Below are 23002 nucleotides of genomic sequence, written 5' to 3' on the forward strand. Positions count from 1 at the left end.
CCAATGTTCTTCTCTAACAATATGCATACTCAAACCATTTGATCATGATAAATCACCCTTACTTCAGACAAGACGAACATGCATAGCAACTCACATGATATTCAACAAAGGTGAAATAGTTGATGGCGTCCCCAGGAACATGGTTATCGCTCAACAAGCAACTTATAAGAAATAAGATACATAAGCGACATATTCAATACCACAATAGTTTTTAAGCTATTTTTCCCATGAGCTATATATTGCAAAGACAAAGAATGGAATTTTAAAGGTAGCACTCAAGCAATTTACTTTGGAATGGCAGAGAAATACCATGTAGTAGGTAGGTATGGTGGACACAAATGGCATAGTTTTTGGCTCAAGGATTTGGATGCACGAGAAGTATTCCCTCTCAATACAAGACTTAGGCTAGCAAGGTTGTTTGAAGCAAACTCAAGTATGAACCGGTACAGCAAAACTTACATAATAACATATTGCAAGCATTATAAGACTCTACACTGTCTTCCTTGTTGTTCAAACCCTCACCATAAAATATCTAGACTTTAGAGAGACCAATCATGCAAACCAAATTTTAACAAGCTCTATGGTAGTTCTTCATTAATAGGTGCAAAGTACATGATGCAAGAGCTTAAACATGATCTATTTGAGCACAACAATTGCCAAGTATCAAATTATTCAAGACATTATACCAATTACCACATGAAGCATTTTCTGTCTCCAACCATATAACAATGAACGAAGCAGTTTCAACCTTCGCCATGAACATTAAAAGTAAAGCTAAGAACACATGTGTTCATATGCAACAGCGGAGCGTGTCTCTCTCCCACACAAGCATGATATGATCCAATTTATTCAGAGAACTAAGATAACAAAACGAAAATAAAAGCACACAGACGCTCCAAGTAAAGCACATAAGATGTGACGGAATAAAAAAATAGTTTCACTAGAGGTGACCTGATAAGTTGTCGATGAAGAAGGGGATGCCTTGGGCATCCCCAAGCTTAGATGCTTGAGTCTTCTTGAAATATGCAGGGATGAACCACGGGGGCATCCCCAAGCTTAGAGTTTTCACTCTTCTTGATCCTATTGTATCATCCTCCTCTCTTGATCCTTGAAAACTTCCTCCACACCAAACTCAAAACAAACTCATTAGAGGGTTAGTGCATAATCAAAAATTCACATATTCAGAGGTGACATAATCATTCTTAACACTTCTGGACATTGCACAAAGCTACTGAAAGTTAATGGAACAAAGAAATCCATCAAACATAGCAAAACAGGCAATGCGAAATAAAAGGCAGAATCTGTCAAAACAGAACAGTACGTAAAGTCGAATTTTTCTGGGGCACTTACTTGCTCAGATGAAAATGCTCAGATTGAATGAAAGTTGCGTACATATCTGGGGATCACACACGTAAATTGGTAGATTTTTCTAAGTTACCTACAGACGGGGCTGCTCAATTTCGTGACAGTAAGAAATCTGTTTCTGCGCAGTAATCCAAATCTAGTATCATCTTTACTATCAAAGACTTTACTTGGCACAACAATGCAATAAAATAAATATAAGGAGAGGTTGCTACAGTAGTAACAACTTCCAAGACACAACAAAACAATAGCAAAATAAAAACATGGGTTATCTCCTAAGAAGTGCTTTCTTTATAGCCATTAAGATGGGCTCAGTAATTTTAATGATGCTCACATAAGGATGAGAGTTGAAGCAAAGAGAGCATCAAAAAGGAAGTATGAAACAAATTTAAGCCTAACCCACTTCCTATGAAAAGGAATCTTGTACACAAATAAATTCATGAAGAACAAAGTGACAAGCATAGGAAGATAAAACACGAGTAACTTCAAAATTTTCAGCATGTAGAGAGGTGTTTTAGTACCATGAAAATTTCTACAACCATATTTTCCTCTCTCATAATAATTTTCAATAGCATCATGAACAAACTCAACAATATAACTATCACATAAATCATTCTTATCATGAGTCTCATGCATAAAATAATTACTACTCCCAACATAAGCATAGTCATTCTTATTAATTATAGTGGGAGCAAATTCAACAAAGTAGCTATCATTATTATTCTCATCATCAAATATAGGAGGCATAGTATAATCATAATAAACTTTATCCTCCATAGTAGGTGGCACCAAAATACCACTATCATTATAATCATCATAAATGGGAGGCAAAGTATCATCAAAGAAAATTTTCTCCTCAAAACTCGGGGGACTAAAAATATCACAACCAGCTTCCCCAAGCTTAAATTCTTCCATAGCATTAGCAACAATGGTGTTCAAAGCATTCATACTAACAACATTGCCATTAGCATGCATATAAAGTTCCATAGGTTTTTTAATTTTCTCTTCAAACACCTCATGTCCTAACTCAAGATAAATTTCATAAAGATCTCTAATTTTTTTGTTGTTTTCCATTAAGCCTAACTAGTGAAAATAAAAACAAGAAACAAAAAGATGCAATTGCAGGATCTAAAGAAAATAGCTTCGAGCACTCACACACCGGCAACAATGCTAGGAAATAGCTTAGTAGTCGGAGGATGTGAATACCTTTTACCTTACCTCCCCGGTAACGGCGCCAGAAAATAACTTGATGTCTACGCACGCTTCTATTCTTGTAGACAGTGTTGGCCTGCAAGAGCAGAGGTTTGTAGAACAGCAGCAAGTTTCCCTTAAGTGAATCACCCAAGGTTTATCGAACTCAGGGAGGTAGAGGTCAAAGATATCCCTCTTAAGCAACCCTGCAATTACGATACAAGAAGTCTCTTGTGTCCCCAACACACCTAATACACTTGTTAGATGTATAGACGCACTAGTTCGGCGAAGAGATAGTAAAATGCAAGTGTTATGGATGAATATGAGTGGTAATAACAATCTGAAATAAATATGGCAGCAAGTAAACATGCAGCAGAACAGTAAATAAACGGTAATTCGATATTTGGAAACAAGGCCTAGGGATCATACTTTCACTAGTGGACACTCTCAACATTGCAATCATAGTTGAATATAAATATAAGCACTTCATCATACTACTCTCTTATTGGATAGAGAACTCAAATTCATTGGGCAAGTGTGCAAAAGCACACCTCAAAGGCGTATTCCCAAGTACTAATAAACACCCCACACCGTCACCGTGAGCATTCATAGGAGGTACTAACACACCACAATTCATAAGGGAGTTACACACGGCGCACACACTGTCACCATTACACCGAGGTCACAGTAACCCCAAAGTTCACATAATTAAGCACTTGAATAGCATATGACATCTAGATTACAAAGCTCATCATATGGATCTCAATCATGTAAGGCAGCTCATGAGATCATTGTATTGAAGTACATGTGAGAGAGAGATGAACCACATAGCTACCGGCAGAGCCCTCAGCCTCGGGGGAGAACTACTCCCGCCTCATCATGGGAGACAGCAATGGCGATGAAGATGGCGGTGGTGTCGATGGAGATGACTCCGGGGGCAATTCCCCGTCCCGGCAGGGTGCCGGAACAGAGACTTCTGTCCCCCGAAACGGAGTTTCGCGATGGCGGCGGCGTCACAGTAACTTTTCTGGAGTTTCGTCAATCCGTGTCAAAGTTTTAGGTCACGAGGGGTCTTATAGGTGAAGAGGCGGCGCAAGGGGGCTCCTGGGGGTCCCACCCCATAGGGCGGCGCGCCCCCCCCTCCAGGCCGCGCCGGCCCATGGTCTGGGGGCCCCAGGCCTCCCCTCCGACTCTCCTTCGGTGTCCTGATCCGTCTTGGTGAATTATGATGTTTGGTCTTCGTTTCGTTGAATTCCGAGAATATTGCCCGAACAGCCTTTCTGGAACCAAAAACAGCAGAAAACAGGAACTGGCACTTCGGCATCTTGTTAATAGGTTAGTTCCGGAAAATGCATGAAATCATTATAAAGTGTGAGCAAAACATGTAGGTATTATCATAAAACTAGCATTGGAACATCAGAAATTATAGATACGTTGGAGACGTATCATTTGGTCATGACCGAACCCGAACCCAAATTATTGGGTACCCGAATTTGTCGGCTAGTAAAACGAGCAAGTATATTTCAGTCTTCATTTTTTATGAAAAAATTCTAAATAGACCGAAATAAAAAAAAACCGAATTGTCGGTCATGATCAAATGCCCACGCCTAGTTAGTAGATAATACATCCATTCCAAAGCTTACAGCTTATATTATTTTAAGAAAGTTAAACTATGTCCAATTTGACTAAGAGTTAGCCAAAAATTATGAACATGCAAAATACAAAATTAATATCGTTAAATAGAAAATGAAATATATTTTCATATTGTGTCTAAAAATATTATATTTGGTGATAGATCGTTCTAAAACTTTGGTCAAACTTTGCTTGGTTTAATTTTTTTAATAAAAAAATATAAGCCTTAGGGTTTAGGATGGAGGTAGTACTAATATAGGTCATGTACAAGAATAGATGTCAGCGTGAGCATGCACTCGCATTAGTTGCAATTGTTCGCAATGGAATTTTAATAAAGAAACAAAATAAAAAAATAAATTTATAAGTCAAAAAGAGACTCATTACAAATGAAAGAAGTACTCTGAAAAATTATTCTCCTTTTTATTATATGTTAGATTAATTCTAAAAATTTGGATTTAAATTTGAAAACTCCAAACAAAATAATCATTTTTATTTGACTGTGTTGCAACATCTCTTTCTTAGAAAAAAATCTAGTCCGTAAAAATCAGGATGTTACAATTCTACCTCCTTACAAGAAATCTTGACCCCCGAGCTTTAGCCTAAGAGAAAAGATTAGGAAACACTACATGAAGAGCATCTTCACGTTCCCATGTCACTTTCTCCTCACTATGATTGGTCTATTGAACTTTGCAGAATTTGATCACATTCCTTCTAGTTGGGTTTAACTGCCCATCCTAAATATTAACGGGGCACTCTCTATAAGTCAAATCATCTTGAAATTATATGATATCTACATATGTTTTCTGAGCCTCTTGCGCTGGCATATCGAAAAATTTCTTCAACTAGGACGCGTGGAATACGTTATGCACTTTCAAAAGCTTCTCTGGTAGTGCAAACTCATAAGAAACCTCTCCACGCAGGGCGGTGATTGTAAAAGGTCCAATGTACCGAGGTGCCAACTTTCCATTGAGTCCAAAAATTCGCATCCCGCGAAGCGGGAATACCTTCAATACACCTCGTTACCTTTCTGAAATGATAACTAATGTCGATGTCTGTCTGCATAGACCTTCTGTCTACATTGGGTGGCTCCTAGCCTTTCCTGAATCATCTTCACTTGCTTATCAGCTTTCTAGGGTATCAGGTCCAAATACTTGGTTCTCTCCCACCTCATGCCAATTGAGTGGCCACTCATGTCCATATAAGGCTTCAAATGGAGACATCCGCACGCTTTCTTGGAAGCTATTGTTGTACGAGAATTCTGTGTATATCAAACTTTTGTCCAAGTGCGTTGATAGGTTAGAATGCATGTCCTAAGCATGTCTTCCAAAATCTAGTTCACTCGCTTAGTTTGTCCATCAGTCTGCGGATGGTAAGCGATACTGAAATTCAGCTGTGTTCCTAAAACGTCATGTATCTTCTTCCAAAACCTCGAGGCGATTTGAGTACCTAGATCAAACATAATGTTTTTAAGAACTCCATGTAGGCAAACAATTCTGGCTATGCAAAACTCAACTAATTTATCACCCTTAAAAGTAGTCTTCAATGAAAATAAAATTGGCTGACTGGGCCGATAGATCCACGGTGAACCAAATAGAATCATATCCTAACGATGTTCTAGGAAGGCCTATAATGAAGTACATCCTAATTTCTCCCCATTTGCACTCAAGGAGCTTGACTGGTTGAAGTATTCTTGCAGGCTTCTGATGCTCAGTCTTGACCCTTCGGCAATCATCACATCGTGTAACATACTCGGTAATCACATGTTTCCCGCTTTGCCACCGGAAACTATCTCGAAGATCATGATACATATTTGTACTTCTTGGGTGTATGGAGTATGCTGATTCATCCGTCTCCTTCATGATTGAATCCTTGAGTTCCTTTTGGTATGGCACCAATAAATGATCTTGAAACGAAATATTTCCCTTTTCATCCTCATTATAGTCAGGTACTTCTCCCGACTTGATCTTTGCTCGAATATTTTCGAGTCCCTTGTAGTTTTTCTGATCCTCCCTAACTTGATCTTTTAGAGTGAACTTGACATCTAGCACATCTTCATTCTGCTCACATTCAAGTTCAACTTCCTAAATTCTTCATGAAGATCTGGTTGACCTTCTTGAATCATCAGGTTATTGCAATAAACATTTCTATTCAACGAATTAGTTGCCACATACTAGGGTGATAATTTATGATATTATTGTAATCCTTAATTAATTCTAACCATCTCCTTTGTCTGAGATTTAAATCTGGTTCAGTGAAAACATACTGTAGAATCTTATGATCTATGTATATCTCGCATCGATTACCAGTAAGGTAATGTCTCAAGATCTTCAAAGCATGCAATACAACAGCAAATTCTAAGTCATGTGTCGGATAGTTCACTTCATGGGGTCGTAATTGTCTTGTTGCATACGATACAACCTTGTCTTATTGCATGAGCACACAACCCAAACCTTGTTTAAAAGCATCACAATAAACTTCAAAGTCCTTCCAAATATCTAGCAAAATTAGCAGTTGAGGATACGTCAGTCTTCTCTTGAATTCTTGGAAGCTGGTCTCATACACCGGTGTCCACTCAAACTTATTCTCCTTTTGTATCAACTGTGTCAACGGTCTTGCGATTCTTGAGAAACATTCTATAAAGAGACGGTAATATCCTGCAAGTCCGATGAAACTTTGTATAACTGACTCATTAATCAGTTGCTTCCAGCTAAGTAACGACTCCACTTTAGCCGGATCCACTGCTATCCGTTCAACTGGGATGTCATTACTAAGAAAGTCGACTTGTTTCAACCAGAACTCGACATAGAGTTGATGTTCTCTAAGCCTTTCCAAAACAATTCGAAAGTGTTTCTTGTGCTCTTCTTCATTACAGGAGTAGATCAACACAACATCAGCGAACATTACAACAAACATATCCAAGCAATCCATGAAAAGAAATCTTCATAAGATTCATGAAGTAAGATGGTGCATTCGTGAGTCCAAATGGCATCACCAAAAACTCATACAAACCATACTGAGTAACAAAAGTTGTCTTGTGTATGTCTTCTGATCGAATCTTCAACTAATGGTATCCTAGCCTGAGATCTATATTTGAGAAGACAAAAGCTCCTTTCAGTTGATCAAATAAACCATTGATCCTCGGCAAATGATATTTGTTTTTATGGTTACTTCATTTAGGGCTACGTAATCCACACACATGGGCATGGTACCATATTTCTTCTTCTTCACAACTAACACACCGGTGCTACCCAATGTAGGGTGCTTGGTCTAATATATCCCTTCTCTATAAGTTTATGAATTTGCTTCTTCATCTTAGCTATCTCATTTCTTTGGCAGTCTATACGATCTATTTGCAACAGGAGCGGTGCACAGGAACTGACTCGATGGCAAACTATATCTCACGATTTGGTGGAAGACTTGGCAACTCTTCCGCAAAAACATCTGGATATTCATTAACCCCTCTAACATATTCCACAACAATCTCCTTCAAGCTGTCGAGCTTCCTGTCTATTGCGGTATGGGTGATAATTCGGGCTTGTAGTCCACACCAGTTATTTCATTACTTGTTAGAGATACTGCTCTAAGACCACAATCTATCATAGTTTCTGGTTCCGTAATCAGTTCATGCTCATATACCATTTCTGTGAGAAGCGGAACTTAACTTTCTGACCCCCCCTGTGTTACTTGTCAATCCCAAGATCAAGTTGACGACATAGCGAAATGAATATCAATTCAGAACATTCAAAATAATAATTATTACAAAGTTTGAGGCATATAGTGAAATTTCTGTGACATTTATTACAATCACAAAGTCACAACGGATAAATAAACGCGAAGTGACTCCATCTCAGCCATAGGCAGTCGATGTTGTCCTCGAGGCCTCACTCCTCAGCATCGTCATATTCTCCATAGTCCTCGACATCTTCAAGGTACTCTAATTGTCAACAAAAGTATTGCCATGGATACATAAAGTACTCAACACACCGCCTCGATCGAAGACCTAATATATCTTCATGAAAGGTTGTATGGTTCTTTTGCATAAAATACAATTTTATTTGCAATATATTTTGTAAAAGCAGTTTTAGATGAAAACGTGTTTTATAATGCGTGTAATATTTCTCATCAATGTGATTGTCCTCTACAACTCACTCACGTATTCCATAGGATTCTAAGACAAGGATAGAGGTAAAGAGTGAAATAGTCAGAGAGGTTCATGTATGTCAAGAAGAATTCATGCATGATCGTGAGCATGGTTATTCGAATAGTTTTAACACTGAAGAGGTTGTACACTTTGCCTACACAACACAACCCCGTCATTCTGCCCACCAGTGGCCGCTGATTTAGTACATACCACTTGGTGTACCAGCAGAGGGATTGTGACAAGGTCTTCAGTGTAGCAACTGGATTGAATTATTCTCAACTTGATACACAAAATTATAGAAGTGAATCAATGGAATGATTAAAACAAGATAGATCAATTTCATTGCATCAATTTCATTGCATCAATTTTCTTGTATCTTGAGGGTTTTTGCATCACTAAAAGAATTCTTATGAGACAGCGGATCTTGCCCAACTCATTAAGATACTACATAAACATATTTTTGAAGTTAGAATATATACATACAAAACACATGATAACCAGAATTAAAATGTTTAAGTACAAGTGAAATGTGTTCTTACTTAGAAAGGAAGGAGCATTATTTAATCTATTGGACCAAATATTCCTATCAAATTCTTATGTGTCACCAAAATACCATGCACGTGATTTACTTCATAACAAAATCCGGTAATACACATCAATGTATAGAGCAAACAATACACTAATACATATATACAACATCTAACATGTAGATCTAACAATCTAATCCTAGCATACAACATAACATATAAATCACTTTTTTTGTCAATTGTCGATTATTTATCAAGAAAGAATCATAAAGTAAGTAGATCTGACTCCTTCAATTATTTACGTGTAAGAATCGTGTTCGATATTTGTCATCCTCCAAATTCCTTTCGCCTTCGTCTTTATCGAAGGACTTGCCGGGGTATGATGGGAAGGATCCGGGTTGATGGTCAATAGGTGGGAGGGCAACTCCTCCGTGACCGGAGATGCTTGTCCCTCCTCCGACACCAGATGTGCCTTGTCAACACGGCAATAGGGGCGAGCAGTCTTCTTGTTGCGAACCATGTCTAAGTGGTGTGTGTCTACTGTCGTGGTGGTGTGTTCCAACAGGGAGACGACAAGGGGCTTTATGTAGCACGACCGAGGAAGCCGAGTCGTAGGCGACGCGTACGTGGTACGCGGGAGGAAGGCGAAAAAGGCTACACACATCGACAAAATGCCAGGAGTCAATACACAAGACCTTTTGTTTGTTAGCATTTGGGATGAGTAGAAGAAAATGAGATGAACCCATTTAAAAAATTATCACAAAAAGTTTATGCGCGGTGCTAAATCATGCAGTCGCGTGCGATGCTGGACTTTTGTATTGACGCTTATTAAGGGTAAGCCGTGTGTGAAATTTCTGTTAAGGTCCGAAAATTATGTGCATTGTATGCCTTCCGGGATCTACCCGTTAATAGAAACCACACAAAAAAAATGGGAACAAATATTTGCCAACTGGTTAAGCGGCCCAGCAAATTGAGATGGGGTGGGCTGGTTAAGCGACTCGAAGGTTTCAGAATACTGGAACGGTTCGAGTTACACTGAGTAGAGAAAAACTAGACTGGTCCGACTAAACATGGAGAATATTGATTTTTTCTTTTGAGAAAAGGGTGCCTAGTGGCGATTTATTCATTTGAGAGGATAGTTACATCACGAATTACAAATGGTAGAATGAAATTACGGGGATCACCATCTGAACAGATAGTTTCTGCGACTCAAAGGAATTTCCTCGCCAATTCTTGCGCCACCTGATTTGCATCCCTTTGACAATGCTTGAAGAAGATATTAGATATATTACTAGTTTTCACAAAACATTCAGTCAAGATGGCAGCATAAAGGCTCCACACTTCAGTCTCTCCATTGCAGGCTTGAATCAGTCCCAAAGAATCAGACTAAACATGGGGAACATTGTTTGCTGGGTTCACGTGCTCAGAATACCGTTTCAAAAAAAAACGTGCTCAGAATACAGGCGACCAGTGTCGAAACATGCTTGCCGTCGCATTTTACTTTATTGCAGCAAGGGTTTTGTTTGCCCATTTCTTATTTATTTTCAGATAAATCTCAATCTCATTGCCGTTTCACATTACAAGGAATCACCAGGAATAGTCCGTATACCAAAGCAAAAGGAATAAAATACGAGTACTCGCCTATGTATATTCGTGCTGGACTGCAGACATACATTACATATAGCCGTATCCGTATACACCATTAGTATTAAAGAAACATAGAACGGTGGATTAGAAAACAATATGAGCAGGTGCAAGAACAGCACCAGCACCGCCACAAGCTAAATTTGAAAAATTAATTAAGCAACCACTGGTTGGGCGTTATAACACAACAAAATTCTGTACTAGGACAATTGGAGCTTCTACAAGACTGTGCCACAACTCTTCCCACACAGCAACAACAGCTGTAGCACATGTTGTTGATGCTTACACCCTGACAACGACATCAAGGATATGGTGCACTTATGAACAATAGTAAGTCGGTGTATAAAATTAAAACAAATGCTGATGTACACACAGATAGGTATAAGGCTAGATTAGTAGCTAAAGGGTTCAAAGAAATTGTTTTGTCTAGACTATGAGAATACTTTTAGCTGTCAGATTGATGTTGTTTATTTCTGTTTTCAAGGGATGTTGTCTTCGCCAATTGGATGTGCAGAATGCGTATCGTCCTGGCGTTCTTGACCATGAGGAAGAAGTGTACATGAGACAACCACCTACCTATAAGGACAAAACTAAGCCATATCATGTGTGTACGATTAATAAATCTTTCTATGGATTGAAATAGGCTCCTCGAGCATGGTACTCTGGATTGAGAATGAAGTTGCGAGAACTAGGTTTTAGTCCATCGAAAAGTGACACATCACGTTTTCTTCTATAGGAAAGGAAATATTATAATTTTTATGTTCATTTATGTTGATGATAAAAAATTTTGCAAGCTCATCTTGAGAAGCTACTGTAGCACTGCTAAATGATTTGAGAAATGAGTCTGTTTCTTGGTTATTGAGGTTAATAGAGTTGGTAGTGACAGTTTGCCAAGTCAGGAAAAAGTATGCCACGGATATGATGCCACATGTGGGAATGACAGGTTGTAAGGCTGAGATCACTCCACTCTGAACGACGGAGAAGCTATGTATGCATGAGGCAGAATTGTAGAGTCATGTGGATTCAAGTCGCTATAGGAGTATTTTTGTTAGAGTTTAGCTGTATTTCACTCTAACAAGGCTTGATGCATATTTTTCAGTTAATAAATACTACCTCCAATTCAAGGAATAAGGCGCCCTCATTTTACGACTAAGTATTACTTCAAATATATAAAGATTGTTTGTATAAAATTAACATCATTAGTGTTTTTCAATACGAATCCAACGATACTAATTACATATAATATAATCAAGATTTTATGCTCAATTTTTATGGTCAAAGTTCGTCTTGGAATACGCGTGCGCCTTATTTCTTGGGACGGAAGTAGCATTGCATGTTCTTACATTCTCGTACTACATTGCATTGGGAAACTTTAAAGAGGATTTGAGGTTTGTTCGATGAAGTGTAGCCACCGGCCTTAGGATTCGTAAATAATCATCCGCATTGGTGAGTTCTATTTCCGATGTTGATTGGGCAGAATTGTTCTAATGGTAGAAGATCAACAAGAGGTTTCACTGTGTTTTTTTTCGCAAACCTTTTATCACACAGTGCTAAGGAACAAGCCACGGTGTCTGGATAAAGCACAAACGCTAAATATAATTCTGTAGCAAATGGTGCTTATGTAATGTGGACAGAAAAACCCTTACTTGACGAGCTTGATATTGATCATCCTCAAATGTCGTGTTTGTGGTGTGAGAATTTAGGTGCAACCTATCTTTCTTCCAATCATGGGTTTCATGTAAGAACAAAACATATTGGGATTTACTTTCATTTTGTAAGAGAAACAGTTGCACAAAGATTGTTGGAAATTCGGTGATCAAGTTGCGTGTGTGTTACAAAGCCACTACATGTTCGACAACTAGAATCCTTCAAGAGCAACCCTCATCTAGACAACTTTATGAATCAGGTCGGTGGAGATATATGCCGAACCATTATCGCTTTTTGGTTTCTTCCAAGCTTGCAATAACTCAATCATGTACTTATCCGGTCCTTCACCGCCTATTCCAAGGCACACTTAAACGAATCTATTCAGTTTTCCTATACTGTTGTGTTGGTGTTCGATCAGGTGGGTTTTGCCCTAGTTGTATTAAATTTCTTCCGATTTTCCTCAAGTTAACCGGACATCCTTTTCTTAATTAATGAACAAAACAAAGCTTTTACACTAGTGGTACCAATAAATTTGGTAAAAAAGAGAGAGTGTGGAAGCGAATAGGGACAAGAAAACAATGTGAGCACCCCCAGAACAGCACCCCCACCGCCACAAGCAAACCTAAACAAAATTAATTATGCAACCACTGGTTGGGCCATAACACAACGAAAATCAGTACTGGGACAATTGGAGCTCTGCTACAAGCCGGTGCCGCAACTCTTCCCACACAGCAACAACAGCTGTAGTACATGTTGTTGATGCTTACACGCTGACACCGACATCAGGGATATATACAATTTCATTAAGGAAATAGATGGCTCTGAATGGCCGGTGGAGTGTGATCAATCAATTTTCCAGATATATTTATATCCTAACTGCTTGAATTTCTTGCACTGTAGTACAGTCTACATATATACATATCACTGCCGCGTTACAGCTGCAATACAGAACCGCGATTCTCTCTTGTATTCTCCGCAGAATGGTGGAGAATGATTGCGCGCCGGCCAGTTTAGCTACGCAATCAGACGCGGCTGGGCAAGCCGCTTGAGCAGGGAACCACAATTAGTATCTACGACGTGTACAACTGAGCATAATGCCATGTTCCAGTCTTTGACCTCACGTCCGTCGTAACGTGGGAGGAGACCCTGAACTGGCGGAGACATTCCGCGTACGCTCTCGTACCGCGCGCCCGGCCTCCCGGAGCTATATAACACACTTTCTGGTGCCTGGTTTGACGAAAATAAGGTTCAGAGATTACAAAGAGACTATCGATCTAGCAAAGATGGCCAAGCTCGCTGCCCTCACTCTGCTTGCGTTGCTCGGTACCGTGTCGTGCCAAAGCGTCCCTGCTTCTGTTCCCAGCGCAAGCCCGCAGAGCCCAACCCCAACCGTCACCTATCCACCAGGTGCGAGCCCTAGCCCGAGCCCGCTTGCTTATCCTCCTACGCTTGATGTAAGTGTACCAAGCCATGGCTCGCCGGCTTATCCTCCTGCTTCGATGGCACCGAGCAGCGCGCCTACGTACCTGCCTAGCCCTAGTCCAAGCGTGTCAACCCAAACTCCGCCCACATATCCACCCCGCGCAAGCTCACCTGCTTATCCTCGTAGCCCGAGCCCTAGCCAACACACATTTTCGCCTCTGGCGACCCCTAGCCAGCCATCATATCGTCCAAGCCCAAGCCCTCAGAGCCCGAGCCCTAGCCAACTAGCATATCCTCCCAGCCACAGTCCACGGAGCACGGACCCTGCCACCAATTCTCCTAGCTCTAGCCCAAGCTCCCTCAGCCCAGTTCCAAGCCCACACACCAATCCTCCTACCCCAACTCCGTCGTCTTATCCTCCTAGCCCTAGCCCTAGCCCGAGTGCATATGGCCCTGCGCCTGCCGTTTATCCTCCTACCTCAAACTCACCTATTGATTCTCCTAGCCCAAGTCCTGGACCTGATTCTGGTCTCAGTGTCGACCACTACAGCACTTCCTGCCCAAATGCGGAAGCAATTGTCAGGGAAGCAGTGAAGAAGGCCATCGACAGCAACCGCGGAACTGGCGCAGGGCTCATCCGTCTCTTCTTCCATGACTGCTTCGTCCGGGTAAATCTCACCCATCATCTCTCCTAATCATACATGAAAAGAATGAAATTTAACCATGACTCATTGCACAGCTTGATTATATCAGAGTCCATGAAAACGCGTCACATGCATGCATATATACAATGTATAACTGCAGAATTAGCATGCCATATTCTTACATGCTGTCACCATGTGATGATGCAGGGGTGCGACGCTTCGGTACTCCTCAACACGACTGGCTCCGACGAAGCGACGGAGCGGCTCGGCAGGCCGAACCTGACCCTCCGCGGCTTCGATGTCATCGACGCGGCGAAGTCTACCCTGGAGGAGCTCTGCCCGGGCGTCGTCTCGTGTTCCGACATCCTCGCCTTCGCCGGCCGCGATGCCACATACTTCCTCACCAACCTTACAGCAGACTTTGCCATGCCGGCCGGCCGATATGACGGTCGAATCTCCCTGGCCAACGAGACCGTCCCTAACCTGCCCGCACCCTTCTACGGAGTCCAGCAGCTCAACGACAGCTTCGCCGCCAAGGGGCTCAGCCTCGAGGACATGGTCACCCTCTCCGGCGCGCACTCCGTCGGACGCTCCAGCTGCTCCTCCTTCTCCGACCGCCTAACGTCCAACTCCTCCGACATGGACCCCGGGTACGCGGCGTATCTGCGCAAGCAGTGCAGCGGGTATGGCGGCATGGCGGCGCAGGACTACAAGACGCCCGATGATCTGGACCGGGAGTACTACAGGGACGTTATCAGCCATGACGTGTTGCTCGGCTCCGACGCAGCGCTTATGTCCTCGAACGAGACGGCCAAGATGGTGATGGATAATGCGTCTGTTCTTGGGTTGTGGGAGAGCAAGTTCGTGGCGGCCATGGTGAAGATGGGCGGCGTTGGGGCGAAGACCAGCGCCGACGGCGAGATTCGGAAGAAGTGCTGGATCATCAACTAGTGCGGAGACTAATTAGGTCGTTGATCTTTGTCGTGAGCCGATCTTATGAATTGGTTGGTGCCACATTTCGGCACATGCATGCTGTATTGCCGTTCGCAGGGAGTTGCCGAGTTGGTGATACTTTTTGTTACGTTTCCAGTGCATATATAGCTAAGATAGGTTCATAGTTCTTGTTGGATTTAGTAATTACTTTATTTTTTGGCGTATGTGCAATTATATATATATATATATATAAAAACTTGAAATATATAAGGTTTAGTATAGAGGGATCGTAACTTCGTATGTTCTATCCATTGTTGCTATGGGGCCGTATTTTTCTCCTTGACGGATCTTAACGATCATTAATTAATGGGTCTCTCTAGGGCCCAGTCAAATGACATCTGTTTTTTTGTGGATGTGAATTTAGCCTTGTTTCCCCTCCTATATAGTTGGGTCGTCTTCTTGTTCTGTTAATTTTGTTGGGCTTGCTGTCAAGTTCTTGGCTTTGTTGTTGAGTTGTTTGGGCTTGCCTTTAGATTGGGGCCTTATGCTGTTGCACACAATTTTGTCCATAAAATAGCTAACAAGAAACTTTTTTTTTGAGACAAGAAACTTGAAGGTGACAAATCTCAGTGTAAAGTAAGCAACGCAAAGCCTAGCCACTCAGTGTAAAATCGGCAAGGCAAAACTTCAAGGCTACAACCACCAGTAAACACACATAGGTTGCAAATGAGACCCTGAGTAATACCAACACAATTGCTCTATTGAAACTCAATTTCCTATATGTTCTGATAAAAAGAAATACAAAAGAGTTGAAGAAAAGCTTATTATGTGTGCTTTAATAAATAAGTGAAAACTTTAATAATTAAACTGACATGATAATAGATGTATGGCTTACTATTTGTGCTTCAAGGTCATTAATTGTTGTAACCAACTTTTCGATGATTTGGTAGAGATGATACCTTGGTTTCAACCTTGCTGCAATTGGGAGAAAAGCTCAGTTGCAACCCTTGTTGCAATTGAGAGAAAATTCTCTCAGGCGCAACCGTGTTGCAAGGGAGGGGATAACAGATAAATTGCCACCCTCTTGTGCAAAAAGCTCTCAGTTGCAACCATATTGCATATTTGAGACAAAAAAAACTCTCACTTGCAACTAAAAATAAAAAGCAAAAAAGTTGAGGAAAAGCTCTCGCTTGAAAGATGAAAAGGCTCTCGATTCCAACCCATGTTGCAATTACTCCAACTCATAGCATTGTGACTAATTTTCAGTTGACTTAGAATTAACTTAGTTCTGAGTCAAGTGATGTCATTCTCATAAGCTGATTTGTAATTAAAAAATCTTAGTTGCAACTCGTCTTTGCGACTGGAAAATATCTCAGTGGCAACTCGACTTGCAACTGAAAAAGATAGTTGCAACCCGACTTGCAACTGAAAAATCCCAATTGCAACCCCACTTGCAACTGGAAAATTCTCAGTTGCAACTCAACTTGCAACTGAAAAATTCCAGTTGCACCCCCACTTACAACTAGAAAATTCTCAGTTGCAACGCGACTTGCAACTTAAAAATTTGAGTTAAAACCCCACTTCCAACTAAAAATCACATTTGCATCTCCACCAGAAACTCATAGAATGCACAAATCACGATGCAATTCTATTGGTTTTCGATTTGACTGAGCAATGAGTTAGTTCTCCGCTAGGTGAGAACCTAGAGAGAAAGCTCCATATTACAATTGAGAGAAAATCACTCAGTCTAACCAGGTTGTAAGTGAGGAGAAAAATGCAAAAGCTACAAATTTGTGACACGGAGGAAAAAAGAGTTCATGGTTGCAACCCTGCTGCAATTGAGAGAACAACTCTTAGCTACAAATCTGATTCCTAGCATAGTATTCAGCTTAATGAACTAAAGCAAAAAAAACAGAAGACACATTAGAACTAAGGGGTTTTGTACACCATAATCATGAAAAATTCCATTCTAGCAACTAATCATGTGCCTAAGGAACAACCACAACAACTACTAGAACCCCCTATTGAAAGTTAAGGACAAAAAATAACCCTAACTACAAAAATACCTAGCTACCATTCACGTCATTACGAGGGAAGTAGAAGGCGCACGTGGGATTGAATGGATCTTTTCCTTTACCTCTTGATTGTAGAACTGATGTTGCTCGACGGTCACAAATCCGAGCTCTACTCACTTTGGCCTCCCGTGGCGACGAATATCCTCCGCCTTGTCGAGTGACCACGCACGCACGCTCCAGGCAAGCAGTGATACTTCTGATAGCTGGCGTCGGTGCACCGTCCGTTAGCCTCACCGTCCTCAATGTTTTCTCGTGGCCTGAATACCTGACCTGGCAGAAATGGGGAACGACTAGAACATTGTAACGCCTTGGACAACACAATCAAACCATGAACGAAAAACACTAAAGGCCCGATAATAATAATAAACGGCTCAAACACGCAAAATACAGGTCGACCAGCGACAAAACAAAAATGTTGGCGCGGGACAATCGGACCTTCATGCAATGGCTAGTACTCAGCTAGCTAAGAATCAGCTAATCCTTTAATTAATTCTTCTAGATGCTCATCGTCTTCTAAATTGCTAAAACTGAGGTGGGAAACAACATATTACATCACACGGAAAAAAGGAAAAATATACTCGCAAACAAGAGACTAGAACTATTTTTTGGAATGAAAGGAATAAATACTTACGATAGAACAAAGTTTCATGATACACTAGGGAACAAAAGAGAACATTGGAGGGAACAAGAAAAATACACATAGGAGCAAAATCATGTGTGGAACTAATTTTATCATACAAGTAGAACAAACATTTATGAACGCAACTCTCTATATACTAGTGGACAACAGCGAACATCAAAGGGAATAAGGAAAACACACCAGGGAACAAAAGTGTTTGTGAAACTAATTTTCGGAATGAAAGGAACTAATCTTTGACAACAAAGGAACAACTCACTATATATTTTCTAATTTTTTTGAAATAATTGGAAAACATATTTGTTAGCTAAGAATACCGATATTATTTTTGTTGTAACAAAAAGGTAAATCACAGGGAACAAAAGAAGAAAACAACCAGAAACAAAAAAATGTTGTGAAACTAGTTTTCGTAATGAAGGGGAGAAAATCTTTGTTAATGAAAGGAACACATTATTATCATCTGGGAACAAAATGGTACATCACATAGAACATAAATTAAAAATACTTTTAAAGGATTAAAAAATTAATAAAGATGAAAATAGAAAGAAAAATATGAAATTAATATATGAAAGAAAAAGATGAAAACAAAAATATTCCTAACCAGAAGGACCCTGGGTGTTGCATCAGTTAATCATCATCGGGTACAATTTTATATCAAAGTTCTTATAAAAAAAGATAAATACATCGCAACCCTGGACATTTGCACAAAGGACCCTATAATAAAAAAAGGAAAATACAGTTGAAACCCTGGTCCTCTCCACCGGAAACGAAACTGTGTCGCCGTCCACCTTGACCTCACCTGGAGGAAGCACATCGTGGAAACAAGGCGTGGAGCACCGATGAGAATCTTGAGAAGGGGCCTCCATCGTGGAGGTTGAAGACACATCGTGCAGGCGTCTGGAGAGGCTTCTGATACAGTCACAGATGATGGTTGCGAACATGGCCGCCATGTGGTACTCTCCAAGATGCAACAAGAATCTTCCAGTCATCTTCTAGTTGCAGATACCAGCACGCCGGTCCGCTTCCTCCCCTCACGTCTAACCGGCGGTCTGTGATGAGGCGTGGATGTACGTGGTTTGAGTGTCCGGTGTGAGACCTCACGAAATCTCATCCCGTAGGAACTGTGCATTCGTGGCTAGGTGGCCATGCATGGCTGGGCGAAGCTGGCTGGGCTTATCGGCTCGGTTGCCAAGTCGTGCGCAGCGTTGCCCGATGGTCATTAGTGTCTGAGCCAGGCTGGCCATTCGTGTACTAGCTTATCGGATTGGCTGTCGGACCGTGCACACTGTTGTTGAGTCCACGAAAACTATGCATGCATGTGGTGCTGGTACAAGCCATATTTCGACTAGCTAGACATGTCGGCTTCATGTCCTTCTTCGGCCTCTACCCTTGGGTTCATGTGTTTTATGGGCCGATGATGACCCACAAGTATAGGGGGTGTATCGTATTATTTTCGATAAGTAAGAATGTCGATCCCAACGAGGAGCAGAAGGTGTTGACAAGCAGTTTCGGTGAAGGATTCACTGTAGATGCTCACAGACAAGTATTCAGGGGGTTTTGATGTAGCAGTTGAATAAAGTACGAGTAAGTAAAATGCGAGAGTAACAATTGCAGCGAGTGGTCCAATCCTTTTTAGCACAAAGGATAAGCCGGTTTGTTTACTTATAATGACCAAACGTTCTTGAGGACACACGGGGATTTAGTCTAGTGCTTTCGCTTCATATAGCTGATTAATCTTCATTGTTTTGATAAGTGTTGTGTGGGTGAACCTATGTTAATGCATCGCCCTTCCTAAGACTAATACATACTTGTGATTATACCCCTTGCAAGCATCCGCAACTACAAGAAAGTAATTAAGATAAATCTAACCACAGCCTTAAACTCTGAGATCCTGCTATCCCTCCTGCATCGATATACCAACGGGGGTTTAGGTTTCTGTCACTCCGGCAACCCCGCAATTAGCAAACGAGTACAAGATGTATTCCCCTAGGCCCATAAAGGTGAAGTATCATGTAGTCGACGTTCACATGACACCACTAGAAGAATAACACCACAACTTAAATATCATAACATTGAATATTACTCAACCATAATTCACTACTAACATTTAGACTTCACCCATGTCCTCAAGAACTAAACGAACTACTCACGAGACATCATATGGAACATGATCAGAGGTGTTATGATGATGAATAACAATCTGAACATAAACCACGTATTCATAGCTGCATATTTTGCCTAACGTACTGGTTATGTGTATGTTCCATACTGCTGCCAGCTGTTCATTTATTTCTGAACGTATAGTTGATTTAGCATATACGGTCTGATTTTATGCTTAGCTATATGTATAGTTGCTAGACTTATTCCATTTCTTAGTAGCATCGGTTCATTTGTCTCTGTTAGTTTGTTATATTCAGTAAAGCATGCTAAGTTATTTGTAGATCTTGATTAAGCGTGTTTGCTCATCATACTTGTAGACTAGAATAATCGCAGGTTTTATTTTGTTGCCCGTTTGCTCATTAGGTTAATTTAGCATGTAATTCTTTTTGTTAGAACACTCATGTTAGATATTGCACTAATGCATGCTTTTGTTAACATCACCTTACTAGTTCATGCATGTTGGATTTTAGACATTTCTCACTGTCGCATGTGCAAGTTGTTCTAAACCTAGATTATTTTGCGTGCGCATGTATATGACTAGTTAGTAGGTGAATTGTTTGTGCATTACATACAAAGGCTAGGCCAACTATACATTTTTGCTTCAATTTTTTTAAATATTTTAGTTGTCAAAATGGAACGATCCCCACGCCATATGCCTTAGATAACCCAAATCCGGTACGAACTATTCCGGTCTTTTTCGTGTACTCTATGTATGCCGAACGACCGATACACTCCTTTTATTTGGACTTTTTATTTGGATCTTATTCATTTTTTATTTGCATCTTATTCGTTGTATTGCTTGTATTCATTTGTATTGATATTGCTTCGATACGGCGATTAGGAGGGAACGGAGAGTGGTAGAATCACCACCAAGGAAGTGGAGAGCAGGAGTTTGACAATGAAGGCATGCCCTCTCATCATATTTATCCCAGTTTTACAAATTGCATGCTATTTTATGTTTTACAAATATATATACTATTTTATTCCAGTAGCTAGCGTGTCGATTGACACACCAACCTTGATTCGCTTGTCGTCTTTTACTTGATACCCCGAGTAGAGATTATATAATAATCCTGATAGAGTAGAGATGCTTAGCATGCTAAATAATCATTAGGATACTTCATATTGCCTCTTTGGAGGAATTGATCGACCTTCGGGTCAAACATACCCTCTTGAAAGTTGTTGAGCTCGTTGAGCTAGGCTGCTTAGCCGTCGTTGCTTCCTCTACTCTCTCTTCTACTCTGGGTGAAACTTACCATCTAAACATGGCACGGGCGACAACTGAATCAAATGTTGAAGGAGCGATTGGCTGTCCTTCACCAGTTGGAGGGAGCAATCCGTCGTTCGTGCCGCATAAGGGTCCTAATAAGTCTTGGATTTGAAGATTGTGACAACCGTACAACCACATGCTATATGGGCACTGGCCTGGTTAAGTAAGTTAGTCAGCCTTAGGTGTTGATGTCGCCGTACCGCAGATGAGGTGGCTACCTACGGGAGAACCTTCGGCACAGATGGGGGGGCCAGTTTGGGGACGTACTCTCAGTACCGTGCACCATACCCGGTGGGCATGTCACATATATGGGGGATCTAGCTAAAAGACCTTGTCACGATCCCTCTGCCGGTACACCGATTGGTGTGTACTAAACCAGCGGCCACTGGTGGGCAACAAGACGGGGTTGTGTCGTGTGGGCAAAGTGTACAACCTCTGCAGAGTTAAAACTATTCGAATAGCCGTGTCCACGGTCATGGACGACACATGAATCCTTCTTGACATACAGGAACCTGTTTTGCTATTTCCCTCTTCGTCTCTCTCTCCTTTCCTTCTCTTTCCCCTTAGAATCTGAATCCTATGAGATACGTGAGTTGTCGAGGACAACCACATTGATGAGAAATATTACACTCATTATAAAACATGTTTTCGTCTAAAACTGCTTTTATCAAATCTATTGCAAATAAAATTGGCTTTTATGCAAAAGAACCTACAGCCTTCCTTTGAAGCCTCATGTAGATATATTAGGTCTTGCATCGAGGGGGCATGTTGAGTATGAAATGTACTCATGGCAAAACTTTTGTTGATATTCAGAGTACTATGAAGATGGTGAAGACTATGGCGACTACGACGACGCTGAGGAGTGAGGCCTCGTGGACTACATCGACTGCCTGTGGCTGAGATGGAGTTACTTCGCATTTTATTATCCGCTGTGCTTTCTGGTTGTAATAAATGTCACAAGACATTTCACTATGTGGCTCAAACTTTGTAATAATTATTACTCTTTGCACGTTCTGCAATGATATTTATTTCGCTGTATCGTCAACTTGATCTTGGGATTGACGAGTAACACAGGGGGGTCGGAATGTTAAGTTCCGGTTCTCACAGAAGTGGTATCAGAGCCGACATCGACCTAGTCACGTGGCCTTAGTTAGAATGGAAAACCTTTAGGACAAATTTTCTTTTGATAAAAAAAAATTATTTATAAAAATCCTGGTAGTCTAATTCTTGACTATTGCTATTCCTTGTCTCACCTTCTTCACCATTGTGTTTTGATTCTTCTTCCCTAGCCACTTCTTTAGTATATCATTTCCTATCTAGGAGAAGTCATCTCAAGAAAACATGGATTCAAGACTCTTATATCAAGCACTTAATTCTTCAAGGCTGAAGATGCTGAGAGAAGACAAACATATAGGATGAGTTTTTCTAGAACCCTTTAGATAGGTACTACGTATGTTAGAGAATTTTTTTATGAGTATCGACTACATTTGTTTGTTGTTTTATGTAGTCATACTAAAACCTTATTTTACAAAATAATTTGCTTGAAGTTTTTATTTGGATTTTACATGCATACTTTCTTATATGTTGGTTATGGGTTAGTTTATTTCCCTCTCGTCTATCCTAACTTTGAGAGACAACAGGATGAACGGAAACCGAGGTCGTGGTCGTGGAGGACGCGGAGGTCGCGGTCGTGGACGTGGTCGTGGACCCGCTTTTG

General features: G+C 40.8%; 1 protein-coding gene across 1 annotated transcript; it reads left to right on the forward strand.

The window, feature by feature from the left end:
• Positions 1-13401: 13401 nt before the first annotated feature.
• LOC127331948 (peroxidase 2) lies at positions 13402-15360 on the forward strand. Its single transcript, XM_051358182.1, has 2 exons — positions 13402-14234; positions 14418-15360. Exons 1-2 carry the CDS (start codon positions 13428-13430, stop codon positions 15159-15161), a joined length of 1551 nt encoding a protein of 516 aa, XP_051214142.1. The 5' UTR covers positions 13402-13427; the 3' UTR covers positions 15162-15360.
• Positions 15361-23002: the final 7642 nt, after the last annotated feature.

Source organism: Lolium perenne, chromosome 2, assembly GCF_019359855.2.
Source record: "Lolium perenne isolate Kyuss_39 chromosome 2, Kyuss_2.0, whole genome shotgun sequence".
Taxonomy (NCBI): Eukaryota; Viridiplantae; Streptophyta; class Magnoliopsida; order Poales; family Poaceae; genus Lolium; species Lolium perenne.